At 41.2% G+C, this 13,020-nt stretch overlaps 1 protein-coding gene across 1 annotated transcript in view; it reads left to right on the forward strand.

Moving 5' to 3' along the window:
* The window catches only part of LOC131237513 (sister chromatid cohesion protein PDS5 homolog B), a 126,321-nt gene that overhangs the window by 20,160 nt on the left and 93,141 nt on the right, over positions 1-13,020 (forward strand). The window contains exons 4-5 of the mRNA XM_058235333.1: positions 11,430-11,550; positions 12,650-12,871. Of these exons, the coding sequence (XP_058091316.1) occupies positions 11,430-11,550; positions 12,650-12,871 (343 nt within the window). The remainder of the gene's footprint in view (positions 1-11,429; positions 11,551-12,649; positions 12,872-13,020) is intronic.

The raw sequence follows: 13,020 nt of genomic DNA on the forward strand, positions 1-13,020 counted from the left end.
ACCAAAAGGATGGGCGGTGTGGATACAACACATACATCATGGTAGGTCCCACATAACTTGGTGACGTCACTTCAGTAGCGATTCTCGCTAATCAACCTGTCAGTAGCTAATCTGTGTCCAGTCTAATAGGTCACATTACCCCATAGTTAGGTAGCCGGAGGAGTCTAGATTCCCAAGACCTTGGGAAAGTTATTTTAGTAAGTCACGTTACTCGACTTACCTTAATGCTTGAGCCGAAAACTAGGGCAGATCTAAAGATCAAGCGTACCACACTACAAAAAGCAGTGGGGGATTGAACGTCTACCATTGAAATCCTTTTGGGAGTCACAGAAGTTTCAGATCAATATGAAATTTGTTTTTCCTCTTCATCCAGGTATTTGTGACCTTACGAACAGATTGGATGGAAAATAAACATTATGGTGGGCCCTACGAATTTTTTAACGGTGAAAATCATTATCCCCGCTGTTATTTTTGGTGCGGTCCATTTGAGCTTTGGATATGATTCATTTTTTGGCTAATGCTCTAAAATAATCTCGAAAAATGGATGAACAGTGTGAATATAATAAATACATCATTGTGGGCCCATGTAACTTTGATCTCCTTTGAACCGTTCGCACAGCTTGGAGCTCGAGGAGCATAGGCGCTCGTCTTCCCATGACTAGGGGTGTACACGAACGGAGCTAGCTCGGTTAGCTCGCTCGACTCGACTCGACTCGAAAAAGCTCGATTCGACTCGATTCGAAGTTGAGTTCGAGTTGAGTCGAGCTGATTTTTTGAGCTCGAAAATGAGTTCGAGCAGACCCCAGCCTGACTCGACTCGGATCAAATCCAGCTCGAATCCAGCTTGAATCGAACTCGGATCGAACCAGTTCGGTGACTCGGTTACTTTGCCATTGATGTTGCTCACCAACTGTTGGATAAAATGACTCAACGAAATGTGGCTAGTGGCAAGGAAGATGTGTACATGAAACAAATACCCTTTTTCTCTTTGTTTTTCTTGGTTTTTATGTTGCTTAGAAGGTGTTTGATAAAATACCTGTAAAACCATTGCCCCTGTTTGTTAAACAGTGGGATTTTGAAGTTGTAGTTCAGGTGTTTGTGGAAATGCCTCAATGGCGAACTTGGCTTGATCTTGGCTTGAGCTCGGCCCGAGTTGGCCCGAGTTGCTGACCGAATCGAGCCGAGCTGGCCAATTAGGCTTGAGGACTGAGCCGAGCCTAGTTCGAGCTGAGGTTAGCTAGTGGCCGAGCCAAGTCGAGCTGAGGCACTCGGTTCGACTCGATGTACCCCCCTACCCATGACATGTATCTACTCCCCCTGCCACCAACCCTGTGGTCGGTGGTCGGTGCTCTGTGGGCCCCATCATGATGTATGTGTTTCATCCATTCCGTTCATCCATTTTTACTGATCATTTTCGGGCTTCACACAAAAAATGAGAGGGATATAAATCTCATGTGGACCACACCACAAGAAAACAATAGTGATTGGATATGCACCATTAAAATTCTCCTAAGGCCCACTGTACTGTTTATTTTACATCCAATCTGTTGATTAGGTCATACAGGCCAGATGAAGGGTAAAAACAAAGATCATCTTGATCCAAAATTTTTATGGCCCCCAAAAGGTTTTTAATGGTCAACTTGAGTTTTATTCAATTTCCATTGGTTTTTATGGTGTGGCCCACTTGAGTTTTACATGTTCCTCATTTTTGGGCTCATGCTCTAGAATGATCTAAAAAAGTTGATGGATGGTGTGGATCAAACACTTAAATCATGGTGGGGCATAAATAAGTTTCGGATGTTAAAAGTTTGTTTTCTATTTCGCAAACAATTTAAAAGAGAAAAAAATTCGTAGTAACTTGAAAAGGGGTAGTTTTGGAAGCAAAATTTTTTTTAATAGAAAATTTTATGGAGCACATTTTGCATTCACCATTAAGCCAGACTCCTATCACGGAAAGAATTCAATGAAATATCACGGAAAATCACTTAGCGCTTTCCGATTTCGGTGTTAACAAACAACTCTTGATATGGAGCATTTTCTTATTTCTGCGTTAAGTATTATTTTTTAGAGGTAACAAGCAAGCCCTAATATTCAAAAGTTTAATGATAAGCTTATGGGTACTCTTTGGAAGGCAAAAGATGCAAAATGGGTGGCGTTGGATGCTATTGGTAGTGCCAGAGGAATTTTGGTGGCATGGAAATCGTCTCAATGGTTGCTCGAGAATAGTTGGTTTGGCATATTCTCTGTATTGGTTATACTACAAGACAAATCTTCTGAATTATGTTGTCTCATCACCTCAGTACATGGCCCCACCTAAGCCGCCAGCAGAAAAGACTTCTGGGAGGAACTGAACTCTACGAGGCTTAGATTCAAAGGCCCCTGGTGTGTAGGTGTTGATTTTAATATAACGAGATACGTGGAAGAAAAGTCCCATGGCAGAAAGGTTACAACAACAATGCAATCTTTCTCGTGCTGGATTGATGATTAGGAAATAGTGGATCTTCCATTGCTTGGATCCAAATTTACATGGACTAATGGGAGAGCGAAACCAATATTCTCTAGATTGGATAGATTCCTGGTGTCCTCCGATTGGATAGAGTCGTTCCTTCTCGTATCCCAGTCCGTCCTCCCAAGAACCACATCCGAACATTGCCCGGTGATTCTAAGTCCTAACAGTAGAAGAGCAAAATTGGGGATCGAAACCATTCAGATTTGAAATCTCTTGGTTGAAGATAGAAGTCTTCCTGTAGCTGATAACTGATTAGTGGTGTGGTTTTCAGGTGGAATGATATGCTGGTTTTAGGTTGTGCAGCAAATTCAGACTCCTGAAGGATAAAATCAAGCAGTGGAAAGAGAATGAGTAGCACAAAAGGGAGAAGGAAACGGATTCAATCTTGACAGAGTTGCAAATGATTTGACTTGAGAGTGGAAGAAGGATCGATGTCCACAAAAACACTGACCAGAAGAATTCAGCTCATTCAAAACCTCTCAGCCAGGGTGTTAGAAAACGAAATCTCATGGAGACAAAGATCGCAGACCAAGTGGATTAGGGAGGGTGATAAAAACACAATTTTTCCACAGTATAGCCAGTATGCGTGCCAGAAATAACAAGATTAGCAGCATAGTCATGAACGAAAGCCGTATTGAAGATAAAGACAAAATAGCGGAAGAGGCTATTACGTTTTTCAGTAATTTGCTTCAGGGAGAAGGTTCAGATAGGCCAAAATTGGACCATCTCCATGTGGATAGATTGTCTGAAGATGATGCTAAAGCCCTCGAGTCCCCATTTATGTTGGAAGAAGTGAAGGCAGCTGTGGAATCTTTGGGAGGAGACGAGGCCCCCGGGCCAAATGGCTTTTCAATTCTTTTCTTCCAAACCTTTTGGGAAGTTCTTTAAGGTGACATTATGGATTTCTACAACGGATTTTATGATAGAGGGAGACTATCAAAGAGGTCTTGGGGCCTCTTTTATACCGTTAATCTCGAAGACCCCGGGTGCGGCTAGCTTCAAAGATTTTAGACCGATTAGTTTACTAGGAGGGTCATACAAAATTCTGGAGAAAGTAATGGCATCCCGGTTGAAAAAGGTGATAGGGAAGATAATTTCTAGAAATCAAAGTGCGTTTATCTCGGGAAGACAAATAGTTGATAGTGCTCTCATAGCTTATGAATGCTTGGACTCCAGTCATAAATGCAGATCAAAGGGTATCCTATGCAAATTTGATCTTGAGAAGGCCTACGATCATGTGAATTGGGGCTTCCTTCAGTATATGTTAAAGCGGATGGGCTTTGGTGAGAAATGGAGAGGGTGGATGGGGGAGTGTGTGGGTTCGGCCTATTTTTCTATATTACTCAACGGATGCCCAAGAGGTTTCTTCAAAAGCTCCAGGGGTTTGCGTCAAGGTGATCCATTGTCTCCGTTTCTTTTTCCTATAGTCGAGGAGGCCTAATCCAAAATGCTACATAAAGGTCAAGAAGCAGGCATCTTAAGTGGATTTAGAGTGGAAGGAATGGCCACTCCGATCTCCCATATTCAGTTTGCAGATAATACATTGTTATTTAGCGAAGCGGACCAAGAGAAGTTGAGCAACTTGCATACTATGATTCGGTGTTTTGAGGCCGTCTCGGGGCTGAGAGTTAATATGGCAAGTCCAAGATGTTTGGGGTCAACATGGAGGAAGAAGAGATAAGCAAATATGCGGAATTCTTCGACTGTTCAACAACTAGCTTCCTGACCACTTTTGTTGGTCTCCCTCTATGTATAGGAAGGTCTCCCAAGCCCTTATGGGACAAGGTCATAGATAGGTTCAAGAAGTATCTTGCAAGATGGAAATGTAGATATTTATCTTTGGGCAGTCGTCTCACCCTCATAAAGGTTGCTCTTTCGAATCTTCCGTTGTACTTCATGTCTTTATTTAGATGTCCGGCTTCAGTTTTAGCTACTCTGGAAAAATTAAGACGGGATTTCCTGTGTCTTGGGGAGGAGGAGGAGAAGAAATTTCATCTAGTCAAATGGAAAGAGGTGTGTAAGCATTTTCAGGAAGGTGGAGCAGGGGTAAAAGATCTCAAGAAAAAGAATCGGGCCCTCTTAGGGAAGTGGATATGGAAACTAGGGACTGAAAGTGGGAGTCTTTGGAATAAGTTAATCAAAAGAAAATATGGTAGTTCAGAGGGTGGTTGGCGGACCAAGGATTCATCATCCTATAGGGCTTCAGCCCTTTGGAGGGGTGTGTTATCCATGAAAGAGGAGGTTCTCAAAGGTATTGGTTTCGATGTTGGGAAGGGAGATAATATTCGGTTTTGGGAAGATATTTGGGTGGGAGAAGCGGCCTTGAAAGAAGATTTTCTGAATATATTCCTCCTTGCCCTTAATCAAGCTATTCTAGTAGCTAGCTGCTATACCGTTCTCGGCGGGAAAACAGAGTGGAACATAGTGTGTAGAAGAAATTTACATTACTGGGAGATCGATGAGTACGTGGCCCTCTTTGACTGTATTTACAGAATCAAGCCAGATCAGCAAAGTGTAGAAAAATTAATTTGGAGGTTCGACAAGTCCAGTACATTTTCGGTAAAGTTGCTTTACAAACTGTTGGACAGCAACCCTCCCCTCAAAGAAGAATCTCTGACAAATCAGATTTGGAAATATTTGGTCCCTCCTAAGATTGCATCTTTTGGATGGCTGGTCGGAAAGAAGAAGATACTCACGGTCGACAACTTGAGAAAAAGGGGGATGTGTATAGTTAATGTCTGTCTATGTTGCATGACGGATGAAGAATCGGTTGATCATTTTCTTCTTTACTGCTCTTTTATTACCCAAATTTGGTAAGAATTTTTAAACTGGTTTGGAATCAACTGGTCCTTCCCTATTTCGGCGGGTCAACTCCTAAAAGCTTGGCATGGTGTCAGATTAGGCAAGCAGAGGACGCTGTTATGGAGAATGACTCTTTTGGCTGTTTGGTGGTCTGTTTGGAAAGAAAGAAACGGGAGATGTTTCAGGGATGTCTCCAACTCTGTGGAGTCCATAGTTTGTAGTGTAAAACGTCTTAGGGTAGAATGGGCTTTAAATGTAGACTCTCTTAAGGATGGGGATTTTCTTTTTTTGGGAGTCTAGTTGGTTCGCTTTCTCAGCGACCATGTTCTCCTTGTTTGTTTGTTCTTTTTTCTTCTCAATACAAATCTCATGATCTTTCTAAAAAAAAAACAAAACATATAGTTTAGGAATTCCCTATCGATATGGTCATATGCATTCTCTGTCCAATTTGCATGCTACACCTTTATTGCCTTCCTCGTGCCTTGAATCGATACATTTGTGTGCAATGAGTGCGCTGTCTAAAATTTGTGTGCTTGCCATGGACGTTCCTTGATTTTTTGATATAACACTAGCCAATGCCACCCTAAGCTCGGAGGTTAGGATTTTCATCAGGATCTTGTAAGGGCTACCAATTAAGTTGATAAGTCTAAAATCTTTTAGGAATTCTTCTCCTTTCTTTGGGATGGGGACAGTGAATGAAGCCCCCATTCTGGCAAATAATTTACCTTTTTCAAAAAATTGCCTTATGACGTCCACTGCATCCTCTTGTGCTATATGCCAGAATTCCTAATAAAATGCAATGGGGAATCCATTTGAGCCCGGTGCTTTGCCCCTGCCTTGGGAATTGATTGCTTCCTTGGTTTCATCCTCAGTTACTTGTCTTTCGAGGGATTTTGTTTCTATTGTCGAGAGCTGCTTAAATGGCAGATTGTCCAGCTTTGATCTCTTCCAGTTTTCGCCTGTTAGCAATCTGGTGTAATACTCATATTGCACTATGGATGTATAAATATGATCCTTCTCTTCCACCCTATTTTCCTCCACCATCTAACTGCTAAACCTGTTATTCCTTACCCTCACACTATCTATGTTGTGAAAAAAGCATTGTATTTTTGTCACCTTCTTTCAACCATACCGCCTTTGAACATCGCCTCCATTTAATCTCCTCCTCTTTAAGGTATCTTGAGTAATCCACTACCACCTTTACCCGTCTGTCTCTCCTCTTCATTCATATCCCGCTCCTTCCTTCAAATCAATTATCTATCTTTGTCAATATACTTTCCGCCTCCTCTGTTTGCTTGCCAAGAACCTCCCTCTTCCATAGGTTTAGCTTCGCTTCAGTAACTTGAACTTTTGGCTTAATTTGAAACTTGCGTACATGTTACTTCGAAGCATTTCTACCACTCCTTTATGAGTTCAACAAATCCTTCCATCTCCAACCACAACTCGAATATGAATGGTTTTGGACCCCAACTTAACTCATCGATTGCCAACAATATGGAACGATGGTCCGAAATGGGCTGGGAAGTCCCCATAGGTGAACTAGTGGCCCCTTCCATTCCAGATTAACCAGAAATCTATCTAGACATGATAACACTGGCACCCCTTGTCCATTAGTATAGGTGAATTCTTACCTTCCTGCAATAGGTATATCCACCATCTCCTTTTGCTCCACCTATTTAATAAAATCCTTCATGCTTCTAGTGATGCGGTTTTTGTTTGATTTCTCATGCGTGAATATGATAACATTAAAATCACCTTCCAGTCTTCCACACACTATGGTGACCGCCACCTTTCCTTGATAGATTCCAATAGCTCCCAAAACAAATGCGTCAACCATGATTGACATGACCTAGTGAATAGCTAGTGGAATACAGAATTCACCTCTTTTAATACCATGGAGAACGAGAAAGAGCCACTTGTCCAATCTTCTGTGCTCCATAGCTCCTTGTTCCATGCTCCACTATAACTCCTGCATATTCAGTTGCATTTAGAGTCACCCAATCTTATTCTTTATGTTGAACCTCCCAAGCAAAATCAATCAATCAATGATCGACCGACTCGAGATTGGTTTCCTGCAACAAAATTATCCGAGCCTTGTATCAGTTTCGGATATCTCTGACCTGATTACTTTTGTCCTTGCATCTTAGGCCCCTTTCGTTCTAGCTTAGCACTTTCATTAAGTAGCCGTTCGATCCCTTGTTTCCTTCTTCCCACCACTGATCTTGCATCTCACGTCATAATTAATTGAGCACTCCAGAATTAGTAGCTCCCTTGATGTAGGACAATTAACCACTTGCTCTAAAAGCTCGAACTGTTAGAGCATGGCGAAGTTATCCCTTTATCTCATAGCCCAGGCCCCACATCTCATGGGTTAGGACCTTGGCTGAACCCTCCTCGTGGGCCCCAAATCACATGGGTACCGCCTCACACGAGTCACCCGCCTCACACGGGTGGGGCCTGCCTCACACCGGCCACCCACCCCAAGTGTGTCCCTGCATCCCACAGGCTACCCCACTCGAGCCCGGTGTGAAAATGCGCTTGCATTATCCCTCCATCCCTTGGGTGTTCTTCTAGCCTTTTGGTTATGGGCTTCCCTCTATCTTTGGCTACCCCTATCCTTGACAAAATGGAATAATGTGTAAACATCCTTGTCCCCTGCTCCGAACGATAGCCCCATTGATCTGCCTATGTGATCAATCATATCCTTGTACCATCGCAGCCCTTCTTCCTTCGGAGCATGATTCTTCCATGGTAGACAACAATCACATTGTTGAGGCACAAAAAATATTCATTGCATGGCCATTGCATCAGTCAGAGAATTCCATGGTGCGGATCCTTTCCAGGGTTGTTCACTCCTTATTTTGGTAAAAATGAGTGAAGAAGGGTATTTTGGTAAAAATGAGTGAAGAAGGGTATTTTGGTAAAAATCAGTGAGTTGGGGTATTTTGGTAAAAATGAGTGGATGGGTATTGCCTTGTATGGAGGAAGAAGTAGTTGTACACCACCATTAAAGGGAGAGCTTGGTGGACACCATTGTTTAAGAGAGGAGGTTGGATATTGTGTGAAGGATGAAGTGGTGGTGATCACTACTATGTAAGAGAGGGATGCCTATAAATACCCCTCCCCATGCTTCATTTATGAGAGGGTTGGTTGGAAGACAAGAGGATGAAAGATAAGGAAGATAAGAGACAAGTGAGGGGAGTTGTTTGCGCGACCCCGCGCAAAGGGAAGCCCTCGCACGTCTTCGCGCAACACGTTGAAAGGGAAATCCCTCTTAAAGAGGTCTTTTGCGCCACTTTTAAAGGGGGTGCGCCACTTTTTGTGGATTCTGTCCTAAGGAGAGGCTTTTGCGTGACTCCGCGCAATGGGAAGCCTTGCACGACCTCGCGCAATGGAAAATGGAGAAAACTCCATACGCCACGTTTTCCTCTCCCCATGTCCTAACATAGGGCTTTTGTTATCTTAAGGAAATCCCCATGCGCCACTCCATGTGGACTTTGTCTTGATGGAAGCCTTTTGTTGTCTTAAGGAAATCCCCATGCGCCACTCCATGTGGACTTTGTCTTGATGGAAGCCTTTTGTTGTCTTAACGGATACTCCATACACCACTTCTCTCTTCCTTTGTCCTAACACAAGCCTTTTCATGTCTTGAGACAATGCCACCTCCTGTAACAGAAGGGATGATCGTTGCTCCACATTTCAAGGGATGATCGTCGCTCCACATTTCAAAGGATGATGATCGCTCCACATTTCAAGGGATCATCGCTCCACATTCCAAGGGTCGCGCGCTCCCCATTTCAAGGAAGTGTGCTCCACATTTTAAGGGTCCCGCGCTCCACATGTCAAGGAAGTGCGCTCCACATTTCAAGGGTCAGATGCTCCACATTTCAAGGAAGTGCGCTTCACGTTTCAAGGTCGCGCGCTCCACATTTCAAGGATGTACACTGCACATTTCAAGGAAAATAAAGGAAATGTGAAGTACAGAAGAGAATTCCAGAAGAAAGAAGAATTTGTCTGTGTGACTGGAAAGATGAACGAAAGGATGATCAGAACCTATCGCACGGCCAGATCAAGGGCTTTGAGTCCCTACAACCTATTTGCATTTGCGATGAACACCAAAAGCGTCGAAATGCTGCCAAAATCGTCATCGGACTATCTTCTATTTCATTCATCGCGTTGCATTGATTGTACTCTGTTTTCAGAATCAAGGGAATCTGAGGATGTAAATAAACTCAGAATAAATGTGATCATTGTTCTCTCATTGAATTCTTTGTTATCATTGAATAAATCCCCCAAATCAAACGCATTTGTTTTCTTGTCGAAACACACATAAAGCTCCAGAGGCACATCTCCATTTCTTCCTCCATGCTTGACTTCCGTGCTTAACATCCTTTTCAATCTCTCCACTCTCATGAACGACCAAAGATATCGGAAATGCTTATTTGAGGAAAATTCATGGTCAGCAATATTAACCAACTCTTCGTTCTCACTCCTATTGTTACTAAAATTGCACTCCACATCCTGTTTTAGTCCAACTAATTTTAAATACTTTAGGTTCTAAACCACCCTTCCATAAATCTAGCTTTGTGTTTATTCCCTCCGTTGTCAATCAAAATTGTCATCTGCAAACAACAAACACTTTGCAATCTCTTCCTGCAAATGCCTCGTTAACTCATCCATAACCAAAGCTATGCCTGGTGCAAGCCTATAATAATTGGGAACTCAACTTCTCTTCAGGTTCGCACACTTGTTACTTGTCCCACGTAAATATCCTTAATCATGTCAATATATCCACTTGAAACTCCTTTATTTCCCAACACCCAGCAGATTCTCTCTCTAGGGACCCTGTTATAAGCTTTCTCCAAATCAATAAGCACCATGTGAAGATCTTCCTCCTCTCCCAATACTTCTCTATCAGTTGTCCGAGGGGCCGTTTTATAAACTGAAAAATAAGCTCTGAAAATTAATTTAAGTGCTGAAAACTTAAAGTGCTGAATTGTAATTTTGAAATCAATTTTAGGATATTTTAGTCAAAAGTGAAAAGAAATTTTAATGCACCACCAGTTTCAGCATTCAACCTTCACATTAAGGGAGGGGAGCTGAAAAAGACCCATATTTTCAGTGAATTAATTTAAGCCCTTAATAAGTTGGATTTTCCAAACGATCTGAATCAGTGAAAATCACTAAAAATATCAAAATTCAGTGATAGGTGCTGACAATAAGTTTCATCAAGCGCCTCCAAGTAGGAAAATAGCTTCAGTGGTAGACCTCCCCGGCATTAAACCAAACTGATTTTCTGATACTTTCTTCTCATGCCTTTGTCTTTACTCAATCACTCCTTCCCAAGTTTCATAGTATGGCTCATAAGTTCAATCCCATGATTGTTAGTGCAGCTTCGGACCATCGTTCCATACTGCATGCTGCAAAATAAAATAGAAAAGAGTATCACCCTCGAGCTGTTTTTGGACCTGTAAATATATTACTATAAGCAGATGTATGAATGTCTTATTATGTATGCTTCAATTTCTGTTCCCTTTGCCGTTTTTAAAGAATAATTTATGTTTATTGCTGGTTTTGATTTACATCATCATTATCTTAGCCTTTCTGCCATCTACTTGGGGCTGGCTTGTAAATGGTAGATTGGCAAAAGTTTAATGTCCATCCACCGGACATCAACATTCCTTGTTTGCTCAGGCTCTTGATTCATGACTCATACTAACAACACTTGCATGCCAACATGGTCCCACCCACTACTAACTCTCTGCCAACTAATACACATGCTACATAGGTCATGCAAGCAAATAAGGTTCATGGGAGAAGTAGTTGCCGGACAGACTGTTTCGATATAGACATATGTTATAATTTCTAGATTTATTATATTGATCTAAACACACTGGAAAGCTGCCTTGTATGACAATTTCTTCTGATTAGTTCTCTGTTAGATTTTGTTCACCATCATTCAAATAGGGCTGGGGTCAATGCTCTAGTTTTATCCAGCACTCAATTTGTTTACTATTTTCATTTGTCATTTCAGAACAATGTATTATTTTTCTATGAAACGCTAATCTTAAACGGTGGTACTAATTGTACTAATTGACATGAAACTGTTGCTTTTTAGGGAAGACCATCCACAGAGTTTGATTCAGGCTATGTTATCGATAATGACACAAGTTCTAGAGGAGAAAGTTTCTCATCCTGTCTTGGATGTGATTTTACGGAATCTTCTGAAGGAGGAAAAGGTACCGGTTTCTGGCTGTGTGCCTTGCACTCTCTCTTTCTTTGCCTTTTTCTTGATCTGTAAGATGAATAATAATGTTCCTTTAGTGGTAAGAAGTTCTATCATCTATGAACATATTTTAGCGTGTCTTCAAATTTTAAAACCTATTAGCTAGTGTTTTCTTCAGAATTTTAAAACCAAGATCATGTCTAAGGTGGTTAAAATCTCATCAGAGTTTACCTTTTCAATTGCTTCTCTATTGATTTTTGCACCTTCAGCTGTGCCAGACAGCTAAAGTTTTCTTCATTCCAAGTCACATTGTTCAAAGAAATAAATCTTTAAATCTATACTGTCTTTAAATCTGCTAAATGTTTACAACATGAAGTGCCATTTTGCATTTTCCTGGCTTGCTGGAAATTGATATGAGACATCCAGTTGCAGATCCTTTACGTTTAGAACTTTCAACTATTGTATCGTTAGATGATGCACATGAAGTTCTTTAAACATATTCCTGTTAGGCACCAGCCGAGTGAGGAAATGACTCGAAAATGACAGTTTCAAGCAATGGCTATGAGTGGGAGTGTAGGACCATACCTTCAAAGTTCACATGACTTATTGCAAGATTGATTCAACCATCTGCAAATAACAATTTGCATCTTCTTCCATGCTAACTATTCAATTCTTGGGCCCCATGTCTTTGGTTTTCTAGCAATCACATTATTTGGATCTCATTCAAGAGAGATTCAAGTTACAATGGTCTGGGTCTTGTTGCTATCTCACATTTATACTAGGCTTTATTTTTATTTCACATTCTTATAGTTTGGTATAAGTGTCTTCTCATACAATGTTCTTTTCCTTTTTTGGTTTTTGTTATTGATTTTTCATTGATCAGGGGGCGTTTTTCTTTCTTTTTGATTAAATTAGCTCATGCAAGATGTTACTCAGCAACCCTTTCGTCTTTTGTATTTCAATAGCTGACATTTTATAGGAAAAAGGTTCTGCCTGGTATTCCATATATATGTACATACACACATGTTTCTATGATTATCCCTAACTGCAATTTTTTCTTTTTTCTTTTTATTTTTATTTAATTTTTTTTTAATGTATATATTTTTTTGCAGGGAGTGCCTCCAGCATCCTTTAGGCTTGCTGTTTCCGTCATTCAAAATTGCACAGAAAAGATTGAGCCCTTTGTTAGAGTTTTTTTAACATCTTCCATTTTGGAAAAGGATGCTATAGGGAGTGAACTTAGAGAGTATTATCATGAAATTATTTTTGAAATATTTCAGTGTGCCCCTCAAATGTTACTTGCCGTCATCCCAAACTTGACTCAAGAACTACTGGTATGTGGCTCTTTCTTTACTGAATGGTTCTGCTCATTCATATATTTGTTTTGCTAAGCCTGCATGCACTTCCCTACACATGTTGATACATGTGGCAGTGTGCTATTCTGGTGCTTGTATGTGACATCCTAGCTGCACGCCAAGCTAGC

Source organism: Magnolia sinica, chromosome 2, assembly GCF_029962835.1.
Source record: "Magnolia sinica isolate HGM2019 chromosome 2, MsV1, whole genome shotgun sequence".
In the NCBI taxonomy this organism is placed as follows: Eukaryota; Viridiplantae; Streptophyta; class Magnoliopsida; order Magnoliales; family Magnoliaceae; genus Magnolia; species Magnolia sinica.